At 33.1% G+C, this 24,650-nt stretch overlaps 1 protein-coding gene across 1 annotated transcript in view; it reads left to right on the top strand.

Moving 5' to 3' along the window:
* Caps2 (calcyphosine 2) overlaps positions 1 to 9,384 on the top strand; it is a 51,699-nt gene extending 42,315 nt beyond the window's left edge. Inside the window, exons 16-18 of the mRNA XM_005330431.4 lie at positions 745 to 882; positions 2,891 to 2,987; positions 6,410 to 9,384. Of these exons, the coding sequence (XP_005330488.4) occupies positions 745 to 882; positions 2,891 to 2,987; positions 6,410 to 6,585 (411 nt within the window). The 3' untranslated portion in view covers positions 6,586 to 9,384. The remainder of the gene's footprint in view (positions 1 to 744; positions 883 to 2,890; positions 2,988 to 6,409) is intronic.
* The last annotated feature ends 15,266 nt before the right edge of the window (positions 9,385 to 24,650 follow it).

The raw sequence follows: 24,650 nt of genomic DNA on the forward strand, positions 1-24,650 counted from the left end.
GTGGTTGAGTGCTGTTGGAGGTGTTTCAGAACCTTAAGTAACTTTTGAATTGTCACAGATATAGCACATTATAAAATAATAAAATGTTCAAACCTAGTACATGGTAGCTTTATCTATCTATGAATTGAAGTTTAAGGGATTAATTTTTTACTAGAACATAGGCTTAGTTGCAGGGGTCAGGGGCTCTACAGAGAAAAAGGGAAAATGTTGGTAAATGGTACAAAATTTCAGTAAGGCAGGAGGTTCTAGTGATCTATTGCACAGTATGGTAACTGTAGTTAATAATAGTGTCTTATATATTTCAAAATAGCCAAAGATGGGATTTTAAACATTTTTCACCATGGAGAAATGATAAACATGTGAGGTGATAGATATGTTAGTATCTTCATTTGATGATAGCCTGATTTGATTGTTCTACACTGAATATTAATGTAGAAACCATATTGTATTATACAAATATACAGAATTATTTGTCAATCAAAAATAAAATAACTCAACCATCATATACTTGTGAGTTATTGCCCCATAAATTGTTCTTAATTTTATAGAACTATTCACTTCAGATTTCCTTTAAGTGATTTTCATAATGGCTTGTTTGGATTTATATGTAACTTTTTGAATGTTCTTATTAAGTTATCTGCCTTTTTTAGGGCTGTAGGAGATGTAACAAAATATGAATATGACTGTTTTTTATGACTATGTCTAACTTAGAGGTGTAACAATGAACCCTGTGAATATTTCTAGGATTTTGAGTCTTTGTGGCTGATTCTGAGTGGCAGTGGTGATGGCGAGGGCAAGGACAAGAACAAGGTAGATTATGGAGAATTCAAACGTGCCATTATTGGTGAAATGAATGAATACAGGAAATCATTTGTTCGAAAGGTAACTGCTAAGTGATCTTTTAAATTATTACTTTTAATATATAGTTAGGTTCATTATTTAAAAACTTCAACAAATTACCATTTAAAATGTGTCACATCATTGTATCTATAAAACATTGTTGGGTTTAGTAAAACAAAAATAAAACACAAATGTATATAGATTTACCCAGAATAAAGTAAAAATAGCTTCAGCATAAGTTTCAGAAAAAATTGTATAAGAGGGAAGGAATTTGAAATCAAATTTTGTTTATAAATTACTAACTCTATAAATTGCTGCTTCCATAAGTTGATAGCTATTTGACTTTATGTGTTATGAGATATCACTGAGCCTGGGTTTCCTGTCCCATGGAATTAATACAGGATTGAATGAGAAAAATATAAAATTCTCAGCATTGTGACTGTCCCATTGTCAATGCTCAGTACATGTTATTTTATGATGATAACTAAAAATGTTTCTCTGGCCTTTGTAATATGCATGCTGAATGATAAAATGAGGATTTTAATAATGATCATACTAAATTAGAATTAAAATAGGAGCCCCATGTTTATAGAAAACTACATATTACTTGTCTTCTAGTGACCATTTTAAGAGTATAACTTTGAGCAATATAATTTTCTTTTTCTTTTGTATTTGGGCCCCAAAAATATATATGTTTTAAAGTTAGCATTGAAACAAAGCTTTTCTGTATAAAGTGAGATATATGATTATTTCAGGTATAAATCTCAAATAGAAATTAAACCCCGCCTTTACTGATTCAAGAGACACAATGAAAATGTTAACTAAAACAAATTCACCACATAATATTTATAAATTGGTTCTTATTTGTACTCTACATGTCCTGGTGATAGGAGTAGAGACTGGTGATTTTCCTGTTCGTATATGTTGGTACTGGGTGTAGAGGGAAAAATAGGAGTTATGGAGTATTTGATTTTTTCGCAAGGGCTGTCATTATCAAAATACACAGACTATATTACTGGAACAACAGAATTTATTTTCTTATGGCTTGGAGGCTGGAAGTCCAAGAAGAAGGGGTCAGCAGGCTTTGTTTCTTCTGAGGTCTATTCCTGGCTTGCAGTTGCTGCACTATTACTGTGTTCTCACATTGTTGTCTGTTCTGTTTGTGTCCCCCCACCCCGCCCTTTCTCAATAGGAAAACTAGTCATAATGGATTAGGACCTATCCTAATGATTCTGTTTTAGCTCAGTTGCATCCTTAAAGGGCCCTGTCTCCAAATACAGTCACATTCTGAGGCACTGGGGGTTAAGGTTCAACATAAGAATTTGGGGAAGTGTGATTTAATTTTCAATAGGTACTAGATTTCTGTAAACTCATGAACTCAAGAGTGTGAATAAATAAAACAGATTCTAGTTTTGACTCTTCTGCCAATGTGATATGTTGCTTTGGGAAGCTTGTATGTTTTTATGCACCTCATCATATTCCCAGTGGAGTTTTATATATATATATATATATATATATATTATGATACTGAGAGTCGTATTGAACTAGAAGAGCAGTAAAATAATTAACATTTCAAAAGGTAGTGTTAAATTTCAAGAAATAGGTTAATAACACTCATTTAAAGTTATTTCACCTTTTCATTGATTTTAGTGTAGGGATATTTGCAGGTTCACTTTTTGCATAAAATAGTCCTCCTGGTGATTTGTTTTGGTCATTTAGCAGTTTTCTAAGGGTCTTGGAGCTGGAAGTTGCCCAAGAGATGTTTTATCCAGCTCTTCAGTTTGCAGAGAAGGAAAGCCAGGGCAACAGAGGTTAGCTTACTTTCAAGGTTAGGATGTTAGAAGGTGGTAGAACTAAATATTTGAGTGTGGGTTTCCTAACATCTTGCTTCATTATCTTTTCCCCTGTACTTATGATGTTTCTTTAGTATGTCAATTTAGTACATTTTAAATTGTCCTGTTTATAGCTCAGAAAGAACCTACTGCAAAATAGATAATTAGGTTTTTATGTGTGATGATTTCATAGAAAAAAACAACATTTTCCTATTTAGGCTTTTATGAAACTGGATTTCAACAAAACTGGCACTGTGACTCTCACAGACATAAGAAAATGTTATTGTGCCAAGGAGCATCCTCAAGTAATTTCAGGTAATTGTTATGAGTCAAAGTGCATTCGATTTCTAAAATGTTGGTTAATAAAAGCATCATCTTTAAGTTTAAAGCATTGACTGAGGAAGGAAAAAAAATAATTTTTGTTTGAACCAGAAACTTGAGAGCTATTTACCATTTTCATTTAAAAGTTCTTAGGTTTACTGTTTATACACGTTTCCCACTCCCTCCCAACCTGATATCCAGGCTGGCCTTGAACTTGTCATCCTCCTGCCTCAGCCGCCTGAGTAGTTGGGATTACAGAAGTGAAAGGATGCCCAGATTTGATATTTATAATTGATATAGAACTCTTATTTTATTTTATTTTTTGCTTAGGAAAGGATGAGGAATTTGAGTTTAAAAGACCAGATTTAGAAAATAGATAATTATATCTGCCAGTTCTCAGGGTTAGTTTTACTTTATCTGCTTACGTGTTTATTCATACTAGAAGGATAAAGTAAATTTCCCAAAATAATTCTAGGAATTCAGTTCCTATTTGTATTTCTCCTGATTTTTTTTTACACAATTGATTTATGAATGAATTCTTAATTATAAATAAAGCATTTGACCGCCACTAATCTCCTCTTTCCATTACATTTTTCTTCAGAGAAGTAAAAGTTACTCTCATTTTACATATATATATATATATGTATATATATATAATATACATATGTAAATATATACATATATATTTACATATGTATATTTCTGTCCTTAATCTATGTATTTTTCATAGCTGTACTTCTACTATAAATATCTAATACTTTTTGAAGATTATTTTTCCTGATTTGAAAGATATATTAAACATAGTGTTATACACTTTGCTTTTTATAATCAACAGTGTGTTTTGGAGCTATTTCCATGTTAATGCATATTGAGTCACTTTGTTTTTACCTTGTACATATTATTATTTTCACAAATCAATATTTTACAATTTTCATAGCCTATTGGTGGGCTTTTAATTTTCTAATTATTGATATACAACCAATAAAGCAACATATATGCTTATTTATGAGTATAGGCTCATTTTCTTCTGATTCCTTAGATATCAAAACCTAGAATTAGTTGGATATCTAGATTTCCAATTTTAATTATACTTCCAGATTATATTGTATGATGATAATACTAGATTATACCACCATGACTTGGAAAATTCTATTCCTTCACGATTTTGCCAACAGTTTAACTTTTTGCCCATTTGGTAAGTTAAACATTTTTTTATTTGCATCTCCTTGATTACTAGAGAATATTTATTGACCATTTTTTTTACTATTTTAAGATTATTGGCCATCTTTTATGAAGTTTCTGAATTTATCATTTAAATTATATAGTACTATTATTTAAAATTTTTGCTTTTTAATATTAAAAAGATACACTAATTTTGTTTTCTTATTAACTTCTGTACATGGTTTGTTTATTAATTTTAATTGGGGAGTAAAAACAGAAAAAAATAGAATTAGTATTGAAGATTAGTGCTAATTATTAGTGGTTTCCAAATTTCCAGTAATCTGTTTTAGGTTAAAATAGTTTTATTTGAAGCTGGGTGTGGTGGCATATGCCTATAATCCAGCAGCTTGGGGGCGAGGAGGTGCTGAGTTAGGAAGATCTCAAGTTCAATGCCAGCCTCAGCAATTTAGTGAGGCTATAAGCAACATAATGAGACCCTGTCTCAAAATAAAATATAAAAAGGACTGACGATGTGAGTCAGTGGTTAAGCATCCACCCTTAGGTTCAAATCCTGGTGCCAATAAAATAAAATAAAATAATAGTTTCATTGGATTTTTAGTGACTTTAAATGAATTACAGTTACTCCAAGAGAATTTCTAATAATATTTCCTGGAATACTTTTTACTCTTTAAACACATCATTCCCCGTGTCTTTATGTTTAACTAGGCATACTGAATATCAGAACATAATAGTTTACTCATTTCAAAATTAGGTGACTTCATTATTGTTTATTTTTTTCTTTTTGTCTTCTGTCTAATAATGTTAAATGCTTAACATTATTAAACAGAAGACATTATTAGTTCTATTTTGTGTCATTGAATTGTGGAAGAGGGTTTTGCTTTTGTTGTTGGGTAAGCCTTTGTTAGTTTCAGAATTTCTATACTTGGTCTTTGCATTCACATTAAAGAAGACTAGCTAGCAAGCTAAACACAAAAGAGAAACATCTGTTTTTAGAAAAGAAAAACTCTGTTATCCATTATTGAAAACTATTCACATGTCTATCTCTAGGACAAAAGTTGTTTATCATTTACAATTAATTTCATGTTAAGTCTTTTATACCACATACAATTTTATTTGACTAATATGAAATATTATGTTTTTTACTTTAAGTAATTAATTACATGTATTAAAGTTTAACAGAAATGGGATATCCCAAGTGTTTTTCTGTGTAATGGTATTAGATGTATTGGTTGTGGTAAATATTTTCTAATCTTTAAGAGGAGTTAAAGATAGTAAAATTAAGTTACATATGATAGCAGATAGGCACTTCCTATTTAGAAGATTTTAAGGAGGTATAAAATCTTTGGATATTTGAAGCATAAATTTAAGTAGGAAAAGTTTTACTTAGAAAAAAATATTGAACTAGAACTTATCTGTTCAAATATATGAATGGTAAACAGGAAAGAATTTTCTCCTGCCAAAATTTATTCATTTATTTGATGCTGGGGATTGAACCCAGGACCTTGTACATGTGAGATGAGCACTCTACCAACTGAGCTACATCCCTAGCCCCCAAATTTATGTTTTTATATAGATTATATTCTGATTAATTTCTAGCCTTGACTAAGAATCGATTTGTTCTCTATTACTCATGTATGAATTTAAAAGACAGAAACCTTCTTGATACCCTAACAGGTTGCATTCATTTAATTGAAAGGCACTTTACAAGTATTATGTTCTAAATACATTAGAGAAGCTCTGGTTTGTGAAAAAGATCCACCTTTTACCCTAATTTTGTTTACCTTGCTAGATAAATGATCACGGGATATTCCCATTTAATTCTGTTATTTACAATACAACCTGACTTTAAAATATTTTAGAAAGCCACACAGATTCTTTTAGCCTTTTTCTGCTTTTTCATATGTACCCATTTATTTCCACTTATAATTTTACCACCTTCTATAGCTTCCTTTCCTCTTTAATTCTTGCTTCTTTATTTAAAATAACTTTATTTTTCTTTCATGTTCTCTGCTAAAATTCTGGAAATAGATAATGCAAGAGAAAGGAGTGAGGAGGGAGTGGCAAGCTAACGAGATGGAATTAATTCTAGCTCATGTTTAAATAAATTGGAGCACAGTTTTACGTATTATTTTGTATTGTTGAAAAGATTTTATAAAATGAATAAGCATTCCTTTATAATCATTATTTTACCAATTTTTAACAGAGACTGTTTCATAGTTGGTATTATTTTACAGGCCATTCCACAGAGGAAGAAATCAAATCATCTTTTCTAGAAACATTAAAGACCATCTGCAGCAAGTCTGATGAAGTATCATATGGTGAATTTGAAGATTACTACGAAGGTCTAAGCATAGGGATAGCAGATGATGCAGATTTTGTTAACATCTTACGTATTCCATGGGGAATTTAGTTTTAATAATATATAGTGTCTTCAGCACTAAACATTTTATAGTAGAAAGGGATTGAATATAAAATATGATGAAACAGTAGAGTATATTTTTCTAGGAATTCCTTTATTTTTTCTAAAAAAAATTGAGTCTGAAAAGAGAAATATTGAGAAAACTGGGTGTAGGTGAGTGTGTTATGAGTTTGGTGCTGTGTATGTGCTCTCCTGTCTCAAGGTTTGTAAAGTAAGTCCTCAGTTTATTGTCTATCTTTGAGGTCATTTTTTACGAGTCTCAATAGATTAACTGTATGACAGCATCTGTCCAGTGACCAAGCTTCCTGTCCTTTACATACTTTTTCAATCCTCTGCCAGCATTCTCAATTATAGGAACTGGAACTGTCTCTCAGTCTATAGAATTAAAACAGTTCAATTTGTTTTGAACATGGGAAAATGTTAAAGGATATTCGAGAGAACTTTTCTAAGAAGTATGTTAATAGATATTTTCTGTAACATTCATATTTAGGTGATTGAAGTTTATCCCTATAGTGTGTGTTTAAACAGATTTGTCTTGTAAATTCTTGTCTTCTAAATTATGTACTGTTGTTTGTTCAAAAGAGCACAATGTAATTATTCTGGTGACACATTTGTTTTTTAAATCTGTTTTTTTTAACTACCATCCTTATTACCTTCACAGAATTATTATTTAGCTAGAAATAATACATTACAGCAGAAAAAATGTTCTCTTTGATTATTAAAGATTTCAAGAGTCCACTATTACCTACATGGGTCTAAGGGAAAATTTAGTAATTCTCATTCAAAATGTCATAGTGTATTTTGTGTCACAAATGAATGTATGGTATTATAAACATTTCTTTAGTAAATCAAAAGATTAAAAATAAATATTATTTAATAGCTAAATGTATTGTAATCATTCTTTCTGAATTCTGTGTTCCTCACTTGTCTCTGGAAAGATAGAAAGTAGAGAGAAATTTAAAGAGTTGTTTACAAGTTCATTATTTTAATTTATACGTTAAGATAACACAAATTAGAAAAAAAATGTGTCAAGCAAAATAAGAGTGGTTCAATACTGCCAACTATATAGTTGGCAGAATATGACTTTTGGCATATCGTTTCATTCACTTATACTTGGCAACATTATCAAAAGATTGATATGTGTGAATTCAATAAATCCAGTCAAACATTCCAAGATTTCTGGAAGTAGTAAAATTCTCTACTGAAATACCAGAAAGAAGACATGTGAAAAACCTTAAGTGCTTTTTTCACTGACTACATTTCTTATTTTTTTCAATTAAGTAATTTAAATTAAAACAGTATATTAGAAGACATTTTGGCAGAAATAAATCTATAACTTAATTTGTTAGTCATTTTTTTTAAATAAAAAATCATTTTACTATAGACATCTTAAAACCTATATTCTTTTGTTTAAATGACTAATACAAATGGTGCTCAATATGTGCTTAGTGTTTTTCACTGTTAAAATTTTATTTAGTTCTCCTTAAAAAATCTATTAGTGGAATCTCATATTTTCCTATGAATATAATCAGAAAATACATAGGCTATCATATTGTGAATAAAGATGAGATACTTCTGGAATTTAATATGTTGATGTGACTATTAATATAAACCTCTTAATATAAATATTAACGTGGTTGTTTGTGGTTATCTTTACTTATGAGGTATAGCTTTTTGATAATAATTTCTTATTATTTTATATCCTTGTTTCCATGTAGATTTAGAAAGTACATACTCAGTTTTTTGGTTTATTTTGTTATATTTGAATTGGAGGCACAATAAGTCATTGTTTTTGAATTTACCTTACTCCCTACACCCTTCTTTACCTTTAGTATGGTGAAATCTGGTACTCTGTTTAGTAGAAGAGCACTTAAGAGAAGTGATGTTTTCAAACATTCCATACATTCACAATATAATAATTGACTTTTCCTATTCTTAATAGTCTTCAAGATTCTGAAACACCTTTTGAATAATTTAAAGACAGATTATGTTAGACTGTTGTTATAAGAATTTAATAGTTAAATGTATTTTTATAGATCCTGTAGATATTTGAATTTACTGACTTGCTGTGGTGTAGAATTGTTTTCTAGTTAATCATACTGTTGATTTTGTATATAGATTTTACTATCCCTCTTTTTATAAAGTTTTAAAGAGTTTTCAGGAAAAACATGTTGTATTAGAAAGAAAGGGACATTATATAAGAATATAAGTTATATTTTAATGGAAATAATATACATTGGCATGATGGAGCAATTATAGTAGAATTAAAAATGTGTGTTCCTTTTTTTCAGGTTTATACAGTCTGAATATAACAGCTTAATGAACCAGTGACTGCATAGTCACTTAGAATAATGTGTAATTTTGATACAGCTATAAATGCTATCTTATTTAATCCATTACTTTTGACTTTTAATCAAAGTTATTTTCAGTTACTTTATGAGAGAATTGTATTTAACATGATTTTTAAACAAATTATTTAACATGATTTTTGTTAGATTATAGTTTATAATGCTTGAAGAAATAAAAAATATGTAGTGTAATGAATTGTACTTACTACTGGGTTGACCAGGAAAGACAAACATCTACAGTGAAAGTGCTTAAAAAGTAGAGGGGCTGAACATATGTATATCTCACAAGCCAAGCAAGAGAAGAACGAAGAGAATCCAAAGAGAATCGAGAGGGTTGACAGGAATGTATTATTGTCCGATAACAAGAAGAACCACATGTTATATGCCTCCATTTTTATTTTAAAGTTACACAAACTTTAAGGAAAACTTGTTTATTGGATTGATTCACTTAATTTAATAAAGAATAAATGTCCATATTGGAACAATTATTCATTTGGCCATTATTCAGTCAGTCATTTAAAATTGGTGGGTAGCACCATCCATGCAATTTGCCAAAGGCTCTGAGATATTCTAGATTTTTCTCACACTCCCAGTCAGCCTCAAGTTTATCATTGGTTACTTCTGAATCTGTATTTACTATTCTCAATGCTTACACCTTAGATTAAGCTCTTACCAGTCCTATGTGTGTTGGCCTCCATCACCCTGTGCCACCTCCTCTACCCTATTTCAACTCATTCTACATGTTGCTGTTCAACTGACCTTTTAAAATGTACATTATTTGTTGAATAACATTCTTCCCTGATAACCCACATCTTGCAGAAAAAAGTCAGACTTCTGACCTTAACATACAAAACCTAACTGATCTGGTCTCCCCTATCTTGTCTTCCTATACTCAGCTCCTTCCTTACTTTCTTCTAGCCAATCTCAACTACTTATAACTTTTAAAATGGATTATGAGGTTTCAAATCTTAGTACTTTCATACACGCACTGCTACTTTCATTAAAATGATTATCTCTACTTTATACATGTAAATTATTATTATTTTTTTGGTCTTCTAATACTACCTCTAGAATACTACTACTTGTCTTTGGGGGATCCCAGAAGTACACTGGGTAAACTGGCATTTATCACTTTACACTATAATCATTGCTTTGCTTATGCTTATATTTCCCCCATTCAATTGCAAACTCTTTAAAGGTAGTAACTATCTTGTTTACCTTAGTGATCCTGATGTCTAATTACAGTGTCTGACCTGGGATAGGTATTAAATCAGTATTCGCAGACTATGTGTGATTATTAAGCAGCCATTGTCATGGTTCTTGAATATGAACACTTTTAGATTAAAACACTTTAGCACAAACTATGTAAGTAGTATAAATGTGCTACTTAGTGCAAGATTCAACTAAAGGGACAATGCCTTAATAAGGAATCCATTTTAATTAGGAGGAATGTTTTAGTGATCTGTTCACAGAATGGTTAAGTACCATAAATTATAATGCATTGTGTATTTTAAAAATAATTTAAAATTAGATTTATTAATATTTTTCACCATAAAAGTATTACGTGTTATGGTTTAGATATGAGATGTCCCTCTAAAACTCATATGTGAGACAATCCAAGAATGTTCAGGGGGTGAATTGGTTATGTAATGAGAGTGTAACCTAATCAGTGGATTAGCACACTAATATGGATTAATTCAGTGGTAACTGGAAGCAGGTAGGGTGTGGTTGGAGGAGATAGGTCACTGGGGCCATGCCTTTGGGGTTTGTTATTTTGTTTCTGTTGAGCAGAGTTCCCTCTCTGCTTCCTGGCTATCATATACTGAGCTGTTTTGCTCCACCATGCTCTTATGCCATGATGTTCTGCCTCACCTGGAGCCCAAAGCTGTGTAGTTAGCTTAACATGGACTGAACCCTGAAACCTTGAACCAAAATAGTAATTTCCTCTTTGAATTATTCTTGTCTACTCTTTTGGTCACAGAAACAGAAAAGCCTACTAAAACATTAAATACATGAGGTGATGGATTTGTTAGCCTGAATTGATCTTTCTACATTGTAAACATGCATCAAAACATATCATATCCCATAAATATGTAAAATTATTATTTGTCAACTAAAAGCAAAACAAAAAGAATATACAGACTGGATTTTAGCTAGCATGATTGGCCACAAAGACTCACTGCTCAAGTACTACCATATTCAATTCAACTATTTGGAACTCAGGTAACATCTGATGCCGAGCTAACTAGACTGCTAAGCTTAGTAAATTTTATCCATGAAAACAGTTTTGGTAGAGCCTTAAATGGTCTTGCATCCACCTGTGGATTAGAACAACTTCTGGTTGCCTGACAAACAATAAGGCAGCCAGATCCTTCCCCTAGAATGTTGCTGCTGCCTCCTCCTGTGAGCTTCTCATACACAGCAGGGCTTGGAGCTCTAAAAAGGAAAAGCTGCTGCCTTCTTGCTGAGAAATGTTTGCTTAATAAACAGACACACAGAATTTGGTTCAAAATGTATGTCATTATAACCTGGCAATGAGGGAAGTGTAGCTAATTCTCACCTATGTCAAGGATTTTTGGGGCAATCATGGTTAACTACTAAAAGGAACCTTTTAGTTGTGTGTTACTAAATCAGCTTAAGTCAGTTCACAGCTGCAGTTCTGTTAGATGTGGCAGTCAGCATGATTTACCCCCAAATGGCACGGCTCACTGACATAGGGGGTTACAGATTCAAACACCTCCGGGGCATACTTGATATAACAGGGGCACCAACTAGGCATAAAGCAGTACAGGAGGCCTGCCTGTGTTGTCCCACGGGAATAATAATCCACTACTTTGAAACATGATTTATGAAGGTATTATTGGGATGGAAATTAGAATATTTCATATAAAAATTGGAACAATGAAAGATTCTGGAGATTGTATAAGTTGTGAAAATGTACATCTTTAGATTTCTCTTTTTAATCTTTTATAAACTGATTTGTATAGTTTTTGGATATCGAAGTAAGGCAGAGTTATTTGGAAGGACTTGAACAAAATTACCTATCTAGTGACAAATCTTAATGCAGGAGAAACAATCAAGTTTCCTGTTGTGTTTATTTTTTTTTTCAAGTTAGAATGGGACTTCTGAGACGTGGATAATTGAGTTTTGATACAAAATGAAAGGATTTTTACCTTTGCAGCTGTATGCTGAATTTCCTGGGATTTTATGATGATAAAGCCGATATGAAAAACTTAACTGGATGTCAAGGAAATCATTATGTGTCACTTATGAAATGTTATACACTTATTCAATAGTTGAAGAGTCTTTTACAGAAGATTTTTAGAAAACATATATTGCCCAGGAAAAGTAATTTTGAGGAAGCAGTCAGATGACCATTCCATCTGGAAAATGTATGTGCTTATATTTATATCTTCATTGAAATGTTGTTGTAACAGAATCAGATTTCAAACTTGAGCACTCCTATAAATTAGCTGTTTGAATCTGGGAGGCTGCTTATCAATAAGTCTCTATTTTTGCAACTATACTTGATGTTATTATTGAGTAGATATGAGCATCCCTATAGGTGTAGATTGAGGTATAGATATAATGTTTACTACAGTCATGCATGAAAAGTTCACTCAGTATATATTTCTTGCCTAAGACAAAAAAAATCAATTAAAAGTTTTTTCCCTGATTATTCCACACGGCAATTATTAAAGTTATTCTCTTAAAGAGACATTTTTACAATGTGTACAAATAATCTTTATGCCACTACTTCCTTCTTCATCTAATTAATCTCCATTATTATCAAACTTCTTCCTTCAGCACAACCCAGAAGGAAATAAAGATCTTTCATTAGGGCTATCAACTCTTCCTTCCAAGCATGCAGGGAAGGGGCAGGTTAAAGTAAGATCAATACAAAAATTTGTTTTTATTCAAGTTAACTGGGAGATGATAGATGTGTAAGGCTAATTTTGGAGTCAACATTCCTAATATCTTTGGCATACACATTAAGAGCACTTTTTATAACCCTGGACCCTGCAACAGATTACATTTTCCCAAAATAGATGCATCTGAATTTCTCATTCTATATATTATTCTTGCATAGTAAACTCCACATCAGGAGGTGTCCCCTTTACTTGGATCTGGGTGACTTGTTCCTTGCTTGCAGCTAATAGTTGATGTCTCAAGTGTTACTGCAAGGAAAATCCATTTTGCCTTATTTTCTGGGATCCTTAAGCCACCAGGTAAGAAGTCAGACTATCTGGGACTGTCAAACTGGAGAGGCCACATGCAGGTTCTCTGGTTCATAGCCAGAGCAGAGCTCCCAGCTGACAGCAGGCAACAATTGTCTACCACATGAGTGAGATACCTTGGGTTGATTACAGCCCTAGTCACCTTCTCATTACAAGAAGGATCCCAAGTGACAACCACCCAGTCAGGACTTTCATATTCTTGATTGATTCCTTTGTGAACAAAATAAAATGGTTGCTTTAAAAACTAAGTTGTGGCATTATTTATCATAAATTTTTACAGCAATAGTAAGTAGAATGAGTCCTTTATTAGAATTTGAATAAAAACAAAATTACTAAAAACATTTTTCAAATATTTAGGGGATTCAATTAATTTGACCCACAGTTTACAAAAAATACTGCTAAGACACTAAAGAAAAATATAAACATGATATTATTATCATGTAGTATGATCTAATGTAGAAAGTGATCTGATGAAGTGTGTGTCACAGAGTCCAAAAGGTAATGCTTTCTTAAAAATGTTAACTCAAAATGTAAAGTGAAGGCCTTGCTGACCATATATCTGAATGTGCAGCAGTTTCTCATTAATTGCATTAGTTCTTGCAATTAGTGTGTTTATAACTTTCCTAGATTATCATGTAATTTTCTTGGTAAAAAATTTTGCCAATTTCCTCTAATAATTGTACTGATGACTTATAAATATGGCAAGATAATTTACAGAGAAATAAAGAAGACTGAGGTCTGAGTCCTGAATACATTTAGAAGGATTTTAAGTCTGAAGTGGCCAACAAAAAAGACTGAAACAGGTTGCCCAGGGAGATAGAAGTCAGAAGAATGCAGTGTCATGAAAATCAACAAATCAATCTATAGTCAGGAATGAGAAGTGATAAACTATATTGAATAAAAGGAAGGCTATTGGATTTGACAATAGGAAATAGTGAACAAAAGCCAGGTTGACATGGACTGAAGAGGGTGAGTTTAGTGTTAAAAGATCTATTTGAGGACTTTTAAAAAATTTATTCTAATTAGTTATACATGACAGCACAATTCATTTCATTTTATTGCACAAATGGAGCACAACTTTTCATTTCTCTGGTTGTACACGATGTAGAGATGCACCATTTAAATGTGCAATCATACATGTACCAAGGGTAATGATGTCCTTCTCATTTCACCATTTTTCCTATCCCCATGCCCACTCTTTATCCCTCCTTCCCCTTTGCCCAATCCAAAGTTCCTCCATATTTCCCATGCCCTCCCACCCAATTATGGATTAGCATTCACTTATCAGAGAGAACATTCAGCCCTTGGTTTGTTTTTTGAGATTGGCTTACTTTGCTTAGTATGATATTCTCCAACTCCATTAATTTATCTGCAAATGACATAATTTTATTCTCTTTTAATGCTGAGTAATGTTTTGAAGAGAAGCAGAGATACAGGACAATAACTAAATGTTAGTATAGGGTCCTGTAAGCTTATTTTTTTTTTCTTTTTATCAGAATGTTTGTGTAACCACAGCAGTGATAAATCACAGAAACCAGCGTGACTTGGGGACTTAAAGGAACTTTCTCAAATGTTCAGACCTATGTGAGATTTCCAGGTCCCTATAGGACAGATCATTGGCAGAGGAAAGCCCAGTCCCCAAACAACTAAGATTGAATGTCCTGTCAGCAGAGCTGGAACTAAAGTAAAGCACACAGACAACAACGCCAGACATAAAATTTAAAGCAGCATAAAAAAAAAAAAAAACAAGACCCTCAATAATCATACAAGCTATTTTAATATAACAATTTAAAAATAAAATTAATTTTGAAATAAAGTTAAAATAAGCTGAATATAAAAATTATAAATATTGAGATACCGTATGTTAAAATTAATAATACAGATCTCCTTTCTCCTTACATTTTAAATATTTTATTGTTCATGGACATTTTTGTATTAAGTTTTATTTTTAAAAATATCATATTAAAGTAAAGTTGTCTTGATCATTGAGTTTTTTTGTGTCCTGGTAGTTTTGCGTCTGAGGAAGCTACCTCTAACACTGGCCCCAGCCCTGTGCTTCCTCCCAGCCCAGTGAATGAGAAATAAAGGAGTGTGACTCTTTGCAAATATAAGAAGAATGTACCATATACTTCAGAATTTTTATTTTTATGTTTTTGGAGCTTAATATCAAGATTTTTTAAATGAGTTTATTTTTTCAAGGAGTTTCAAGTTCACAGCAAAATTGAGAGAAAAGTACTGAGATCATTTATATGTCTCTTGTCTCCACACATGCAATGCTCTTCCACTGTCAACAGCCCCTCACCAGTGATATGTTTGTTACAGTTGGTGAACTTACATTGACACACAACTGTCCAAAGTCTATATTTTATTTCAATATTCCATCTTGGCAGTATGCATCCTATGATTTGAACAAAAGTATAATGACATATATCCACCACTGTAATATCGTAAGAGTATCTTCACTACCCTGAAGATCTCCTGTGTTTGAACTTTTTGTCCCCTTTTCCTCACACTCCTGTGCCCCGAATCCTGGAAGTCACTGGTCTTTTTACTATCACTATAGTAAAATTTCCAGAATGTCATGAAGTTGGAATCACATAGTATGTAGCTTTTTGGACTGGCTTCTTTCACTTAATAATACACAGTTGAGTTTCCTCCATGTTCTTTTCATGGCTTAATACCTAATTTCTTTTTATTACTGAATACTATTTCATGTCTGGATGTACCACAGACTGTTTGTCATTCACCTACTGCAGAATAACTTGGTTCCTTCCAAGTTTTAACATTTCTGTGGGCAGGTCTTTGTGTGAAACTGTGCTTTCAACTTCTTTGGTAAAGACCAAGGAGTGTGATCACTGGATCACATAGAAGAATGTGAATTTTATAAGAAACTGTCAAATTGTCTTCCAAGGTAACTGTACCATTTCACATTCCCACCATTAACGAATAGGATTTCCTGTTGCTCCACATCCCCTCTAGCATCTGGATTGCCAATGTTCCTAATTTTGAACATTCTAATAGGTTTGCAGTGGTCTGTTATTGTTTCATTTCTCTGATGGCATATGTTGTGGAACACAGTTTTATTTGCTTGTCTGTTACCTATGTATCTTATTCGGTAAATCCTTTAATTTAGTGCCTCAAATGGCAATGCCAATTTTTAATTCCCATTCAAAGTTTTGTGGTTAGGAAGTTTTAAGGGCACGGCACATGTTCCGTTACTTCATAAGCAAAATTTTCTGTCTCCTTCAGTGACTTGTCTACCACAGAAGCTCAAAGGAGGTCAAGTGTATCATTGTAAATGGTTGATTGGTCACAATAAAAAATCTTGGCTCTCTGTTATCAATAAGTGATTTGCCTTAAAAACCAATGGGATGTGAACTGGGGATGTGGCTCAAGCGGTAGCATGCTCGCCTGGCATGCGTGCAGCCCAAGTTTGATCCTCAGCACCACATTCTCTCTCTCTCTCTCTCAAAACAAAAACAAAAACAAAAACAAAAACCAATGGGATGAAATGGGAACAAAAAGTTCTTGGACTATTGTAGGTACTCAGAAAGACCTTAATTACTGTTAGGGGTTGAATTTTGACTACTGCTTCTCCCTTCAGTTTTATGTTGACATTCTAACCCCTAGGACCTCAGAATGTCACTTTATTGGGATACAGGGTCTTTACAGAGGTAATCAAACAAAGATTAAGATGGACACTAATCCAGTGTGATTGAGGTCTGCATAAAAGGGAATACTTGGACATAGATACATGCAGAGGGAAGATTGAGGAGATACCAGGAAAACACAAACATGAAGGCAGCCAAGGAGGGAGGCCTGGAACAGATTCTTCCCTTGCAGCTCTAGAAGCACCAACCTCATCTTCATTACTGACTTCTAGCCTCCAGAACGGAGATGATGGATTTCTGCTGTTGAAACCACCCAGCGTGTGGTAGTTTGTTAAGGTAGCCCTAGCGAATATGTTGTTTATATCCCTCTGGCTGCTGTTTCTTTCTGTTCGTTCATTTCACACAAAACAATAGTACTTATTACTGAGGTGAGGAATTTTTCATATTAACTACAGAGAACTGATCACCAGAGAAAATTGGTCTTTTCATTTTCAGTGCAAACATGGTCATTTAAACCTTGAAGAGTCTTCCTCTCCAAGCCCATTTCCTTATTCCTTCAATCCATCTCCAATTCCCTGTCATTTTCTTCCTGCATAAGATTTAGCTGACATAGGAATAAATTCCTATGAAAGAAAGAGGCATAATTTGTTAGTAAATGTCTTTTTTTTTTTGTAGCTATTTCCTTGAGCAACTTTTAACAGAGTGCACTACTGTGCAATACAATTTCTATCTTGTCATTATTTGTTTTTAGAAGAGGAGAAATGGGTTGCCCAGGGCATTATAAAATGTGGGTAGGGAGGGAAATGTTGGAAAAGTTTTGGGAAGAATTTGATATCCAGGCTTCAGTTCTTCTAATAAATGCATATCTTAACAATTTAAAATGTTTAATTCTGTATGGAGTTCATATTTTTAAATAGGCAACATTAAATCATTTCCATTAAGCATCATAGTTAAAATTTTAGTTGGGAGATGAAATTGCATGTATTTACTGTGTACAACATGATGTTTTGGAGCTCATCTATATCTTATGGAATGACTAAATTTTTCTAATTACCAGATGCATTACCTCATAGTTATAATTTTTGTGATGGCAGTACTTATACTCTCAGTATCTTCTATATAAATTTTTGTATCTTTTAATCAATCTTTCCCAAATAGCTCCCCCAGTCAAACACCTCAAACTCTGGTAATCACCATTCTACTCTCTACTTCTCTGAGACCAAATGTTTTGTATTCCACAAGATTGAGATAATGCAATATTTGTCTTTCTATACCTGGCTTATTTCACTTAACATAATTTCCTCCTAGCTCATCAGTGTCACAAATGACAGGATATCTGTTTTTTTATGGATGACTAGTATTCCATTGTGCAAATATACAATATTTTTCTATCCATTAATCCATTGTTGAAAATTTAAGTTGATTCAATATCACAGCTATTATGAATAGTGCTGAAATGAACATGTGAGTGCAGATAACTCTTCAATATACCAATTTCATTTATTTTGGATATATATCAAATATTGGGGCTTCTGAGTCATACAGCAGTTCTATTTTCATTTTTTTTGAGAAATCCTTACACTATTTTCCACAATGGCTAGTTTACCCACCAATAATGTGCAAGGGCTCCCTTTCTACACAACACTTTTAATCTTTTGTCTATAATAACAGCCATTCTCACAAGTGTGAGGTGATATTCCATTGTGATTTTGATTTGTATTTCTCTGATGATTTGACATCTTGAATATTTTTTTTTTGTATACCAATTGGCCATTTGCATGTCTTTTTTTTTTGAGAAATGTCTATTCAGGCCCTTTTCCAGTTTTTTAAAAACATTTATTTTTTAGTTTTAAGTGGACACAACATCTTTATTTTACATTTATGTGGTGCTGATGATTGAACTCAGTGCCTCAAGCATGCTAGGCAAGCACTCTACCACTGAGCCATAACCCCAGACCCCCCTTTTCCAATTTTTAATTGAGTTATTTTCTTGCTATTGAGTTGTCTGAGTTCTTTATATATTCTGGGATATTAACCATTTATTGTACATTTAATTTATAAATATTTTCTCCCAATCTGCAGCCTTTCTATTTACTCTGTTGGTTATTTCCTTTGCTATGAATATTCTTAATTTGACATAAACCCATTGTCTTCTTTTGATTAGTTTTCCCAGTCCAGTTTATTGGAGAGACTGTCCTTCCTTCATTGTGTATTCATGGTACCTTTGTTGAAAATCAGTTGGCTATAAATGTGGAGGTTTATTTTTTTTCTGTACTCTCTATTCTGTTCCATTGGTCTATGTGTCTATTTTTATGCCAGTACCATGTTGTTTTGATTACTCAAGCATCATAGTATATTTTGAAGTGAGCGTGATGCTATGCCTCCAGCTTTATTCTTTTGTTAAAGTTTGCTTTGGCTATTTGAGGCATTTAGTGGATATCTATGAATTTGGGGATGGATTTTTCTATTTCTGCAAAGAATGTCATTGGTATTTTGGTAAAAGTTGGGTTGAATCTGTAGATTACTTTGCATAATATGGATAGTTTAAACATTAACTCTGTCAATCCATAAACACATAATATATTTGTGTTTGTTTGTATCTTCTTCAAATTTCATCATTAATATTTTGTGGGTTTTAGTATAACAATATTTTACTGTCTTGCTTAAATTTACTTCTAAGTACTTTATTTTCAGACACACACACACCACTCACTTTTTTTTTCTTTTAAAGTGCCAGGGATAGAACCCAGGACCTTGTGCATAATAGGCAATTTCTCTATCACTAACTCATAACCCCAGCCTCTCAATGTTATAATTTTAACTAAATCTATGGTTTATAAACACATTTTTAAAATTCTGTCATATGTAATTTTGTCATATGTAGCATTTAATTTTATTATTTGATTTATTTAAGTATTTATTAGGATCTATGATGAGCCAGTCCTTGTTATAAGCATACCTGTGAAAAATTTAAGTCCTTTAGAGTTTAAGATATTTGTAATAAATGTAATACATAATTAAGTAACGGTATATTATATGGAAATTAAATGTAAAAGAAAAAATAGAATGGGATTAGAGCAATATAAATGAGATTGAGCATAATTTTAAACATGACTGGTCAAGTTTGGTATTGTGAAAGTGACTCAAAGCATAGGAGAAAATGACCTCTATAGAACCTGGAAGAAAATCAACAGCAGGTATAGATGACCTAAGGCAAGAGTGTACCTGGTATATATGAAGAACAATGAGGTGGCTGGTGTGGCTAGAACTAAGTGAGTCGGCAGAGTAGGACATTTTGGTCAAAGAACTAAGGGGAGGTCATGGGCATCAATCATGGTGGAATCTCTGAATCTCTTCTTTAAGAGCTACCTACTATTCTTTCATTCATTCATACATTTATTTTATAAACATTTATGGTTGTCTGCAGCGTGTGAAAGACTTTGTTAGACCCTGGTGTTGCAGAGTGGAATAAGACATTCTTTATGCCTTCAAAATATAAGTCCTGGAGAGTACAGGTGAAGGTCAGTGACTAAGTGTGGTAAGTGATTGGCAACCTGGGTATATAAAGAAATAATGCTTTAGTGTGTGTGTGCGTGCGTGTGTGTGATGAAAATGACTGAAAAGACAGGAAGATGATGCTTGAGGTAAGCTTTGGAGGAGTTACTTAAGGCAAATAAGGCTGGAGGGCAGACAGAAGGCAGGGTTTCCATGCATTTTTTATTTGTGTTTTCCTTTTGGGTTTAAGTGTCAGAAGGTTCTATTTATGAAATTTCTTCTAAGCAATTCAAAACATGTTTTCAAGTCTCATGTGTCCTATGATGAATATTAGGTCTCTTTCTTATACTCTCCATTGCATTCTGAGTATCCTTTGCCTCTTGTATATCTTCAGATCAATTATTATTTTCCTTACAGGGTAATTGGTTTTTTTCTTTTTTATTGATCACTATATTCTCATTGTTTGGTAAAGTTCCTGGATATGTTTCTGGCTCATAAATGAGAAATAAAAATTAGTTGGCTGACATAAATGTAAAAACTTGCATCTGCCTAATTAATCCTAATGTTTTAGATCATTTTTGTTAGATATTTTATGCATTATATCTCTTCTGTCTTTAACTTATCTTATGCTATATTCTGTATGAATAACTGACATTTTAAAAGCATGGTTTCAATTAAAATTTATTGCAGTTATTTAAAATATATAAAGTAAATTTTCTTTCTTGGTGCTTGTGTTTTACCCTTTTTCATGACTATTCTTTCTTCTTAAGATTTATGTGTTACTAAACTTCACAGTTAACAGAACATACCCCAAATTTTGAGTTTTTTCTGTAATCCTGCAGGCGCTGGTGTTCTAGTGTCTCTGAAGAAAGATGCATGAATAGCAAAGATATTGGAAGTTGGCCTACCTTAAAATGGCCACTCTGACCACTGTGTGATAGTTGCCACTTAATAATATACTCTGGCAGGCTTGAATTACATGGTATTTATTATACAGTTCTGTATATGTCACTCCATTGTTTTTGGCAGTGTGACACTCTGAAGTTTGGTCTGTTGCTACTTCCTATTTACTTTCTCCTCACTTTTGAGGTTTAGTGATTTCATCATTTTATTCTTGGAATTTGAGCTTTTTTACTAGAGCATATCACAGCACTGACTCATTTGACACCAGATGTATTTGTTTCCATTTTCATCTTTATTTTTAACTGCAGTACTTTTACATTACAATGTTGATTATCAAGTTTGCTCCATCACTCAGGTGTTTTTGTAAGATATTTTAAGAATAGATTTCAATGACTTATTATCCATATTTATACCCACATTACACTTTTATACTTCTATATCTTTTCTTTGAATCTATCTGCTTTTTTTATAAACGGCATCTATTTATGTGACATTACTTTTTTTTTTTTGTATTGAAGATCTTTCTTTCTTAGTGAGGTCAGATTGGTTTTTCTCCACTTACCTCTGTTACCTTGCAAGTTTCCCTTTCCATTCCTTAAGCTAGATCCCATCAACTCCATCTCTTGAGGCAGTCTTTTACTCAAAACTCAATGAGAAGTTACCTTGTAGGAAAATTGAAAAAAAGAATATGTGCATAATTACCTGTTTTGTATACCCCTGTTTCAGTATCGTTTTCCAATTAGAACATTGAATTCTAGTTTATTAAAAGTCTCACCAGTGTTCCTTATGGTTGACTAATTCTGAAGGTATAGATAAGCACTAATCTTAATTAAAAGTATTTAGCACTAATTACTTTTTATCCTTAAGCAAACCCATAGTTATTCGAACTTAATCTTTCCTTTTACAAACGTACATTGAATACTTATTATATGTCAGGCACTGTGCTAGATACCTGAGTATATAAACATGACTCATATAGTCACTGTCCTCATGTGACTATTTGTCTAGGTTCATTAACTCTGCTTGTGATCAGCTGTTCAAGGATTAGGTCCTAAATTTGGTATTGGATCAGCTCCCTGTTTTCAGGGAGTCCAAATTCCCCCCCTTTTTTTGTATTAGCTGAAAGCAAAAACAAAAACTACAACTAAACAATATATAAGAATAGTCAACAAAATCTTTCTTGTCTGTAGAAGCTCAGCATACTCTTCTCTATTGTATTCTACAGCTCTACTTGCCATATAATACAGCATTGTCAGTGATCTAGACTCCAACCACAGAAGGCAAATGTGGCAGGAGTTAAGAGGCTGGCGAGTATGTATTACAGTGGTAAATGAATTGCTAATTCAGATATAAATTTGGGAAGAAATGGAAAGCCTATTACTTAAAATGACCCCTAGGCATTTACTTATTGAATAGTACAACGGTGATGTTGGATCTCTCCTTCAAATGCTAGCAGGCATAGTGTGGAGGTGAAGTCAGACATTTGCCAGACATCAGGCATCAAGGGAAATCCAGATTGGCTCTTGTCATCTGCAACATTGTTTCAATCTGCATGCTAGATGGTAATGCCCTGTCTAGGTTTGTATTACTGGAGTAGGAAGAAAATGCTAGGAACTCAAGATTCTAATTATACATTTAAGACAGACAAAAGTATCTTTCAATGCTACATTTGTTATACTGCATTACATATTTCCCCAAACCATATGCATGCCTATGATACTGTCCAATGTTATAGAAATATCAACAGATAAGGCCAGCCACGTATTACCAGTAACTTTGGAGGTCAAGACAAGAAGATCACAAGTTCAAAGTCAACCCCAGCAATTTAGAGAGTTTCTTAGCAAGACCCTGCCTCAAAATAAAAAATAAAAGGGCTGGGGATGTGGCTCAGTGGTTAAGCATCCCTAGGTTCAATCCCTGGCAACAAAAATAAATAAAAAGTGAAAAGAAGTATAAACAGAAAACTATTAAGCAGATTGACCATCCTTGTCTATCAGTTCTCCCTCGAAAAACTTTATTAAGGTTATCAGTGAAGAATGACTATGTATATAAGTATATGTGTGTATATATATATATATATATATATATATATATGGTATTGGTGAAGAATGAATGTATACTTGGGATCAGTGAAGAATGAATATATATTTGAATATATTCATATATCTCCACAAGGGCAAAAAAGAATACAAGACAACAGTGGCTAATAAGACTTCAAAAAATTTAGGAGACAGTAAACAAATGAAGAAAGCATAGTTTACTTTTCAGAATATAAAAAACAGGAATTCGAATGCCTGTAGTACTTATAAGAATCAATCTGCCTTGCAGAATGCCTGGAACATGGGGTGGGGTATATGATTGATAAGACAATTGGATGAAAATCTATGCACAAAGTAGTTGGACTTCCCTCATCCCTTAAATAATTTTCCTGAGGCAGACAGGAAACTACCCAACCCCCATCCATGGTAGTTAACAGAGCGCTTAGTCTGGACAAGTGAAGTTAGAGAGCTTCTGATTCCAGAGACAATAGGCATAGCTTAAAAAAGAAAAAAAAATAAAGAGGTGAGTTTCTGAGCTAAAAATAGATCATATAAAATATGTATATTGAAGTTTAGGACTAGCAGACTGCTTCCCTTGCCTTGTTCCCAGAATCCTAGATAGAATCCTAGTCAGTGGGTTTTATACCCTCCTGTCACCAATGCACACCAATCTGCTTCTCGTTTTCACGTATGAAAAAGGCAACTAATGATTAGACATTTGAGAAAAGAAAATTTGGGAGACAGAGATTAAAAGCAAATGGGGGAAGAAAAAAATTAAAAACCCTGGAGAGAAACAAAGATAATCAATGAAACAGAAACAAACAAACAAACAAAGTCATAGTTAATAATATCAAGGAGGTAAGAAAAGATAATCTGTCTTTGTAAAAAAAAAATGAGGCCAACACAGCTTAATGGAAATTAAAAATATAAGAAACCAGAGGAGGTGTGCTTCAGCCTCTTTGGATGGCATGGCCACCAAGCTTCGGAGAGACCACAGTCTGGAAGAGCAGGAACGGCAGAAGAAGGGCAGGTACATCAGTGACATAAAGCTTGGGTGGTGAGGCAGAGGAGGTGGCAGTGGCAGCAGAGGGCTGTATGCCTGGTGGAGGCACTGATGAGCTGGCAAGTCCTTGATTCAGTGAAGGAAAGACTCCTTCATTGCTCTGTGCCTAGCTTTCTTTAGGCCAGACACTGCATCTCCCATCTGGTGAAGGATTTGGTATCATAGGTCCTGGCAGTCTGGAATGGGTCCAGCAGTCTGAGCTGTTAAAGTTTTATCTGGAACAGGAATAAAAATTCCTATCACAAGAAAAGAGGGTGGTGCTTGATGGGGGCTTCCCTTGAGAATCACAATATATTGAAGATGGAGAAGTGCTAAGATCTAAAGGATTTAACCAACTTTTTTTTTTTTTTTTTTTTTTT

This window comes from Ictidomys tridecemlineatus, chromosome 6 (assembly GCF_052094955.1).
Source record: "Ictidomys tridecemlineatus isolate mIctTri1 chromosome 6, mIctTri1.hap1, whole genome shotgun sequence".
In the NCBI taxonomy this organism is placed as follows: Eukaryota; Metazoa; Chordata; class Mammalia; order Rodentia; family Sciuridae; genus Ictidomys; species Ictidomys tridecemlineatus.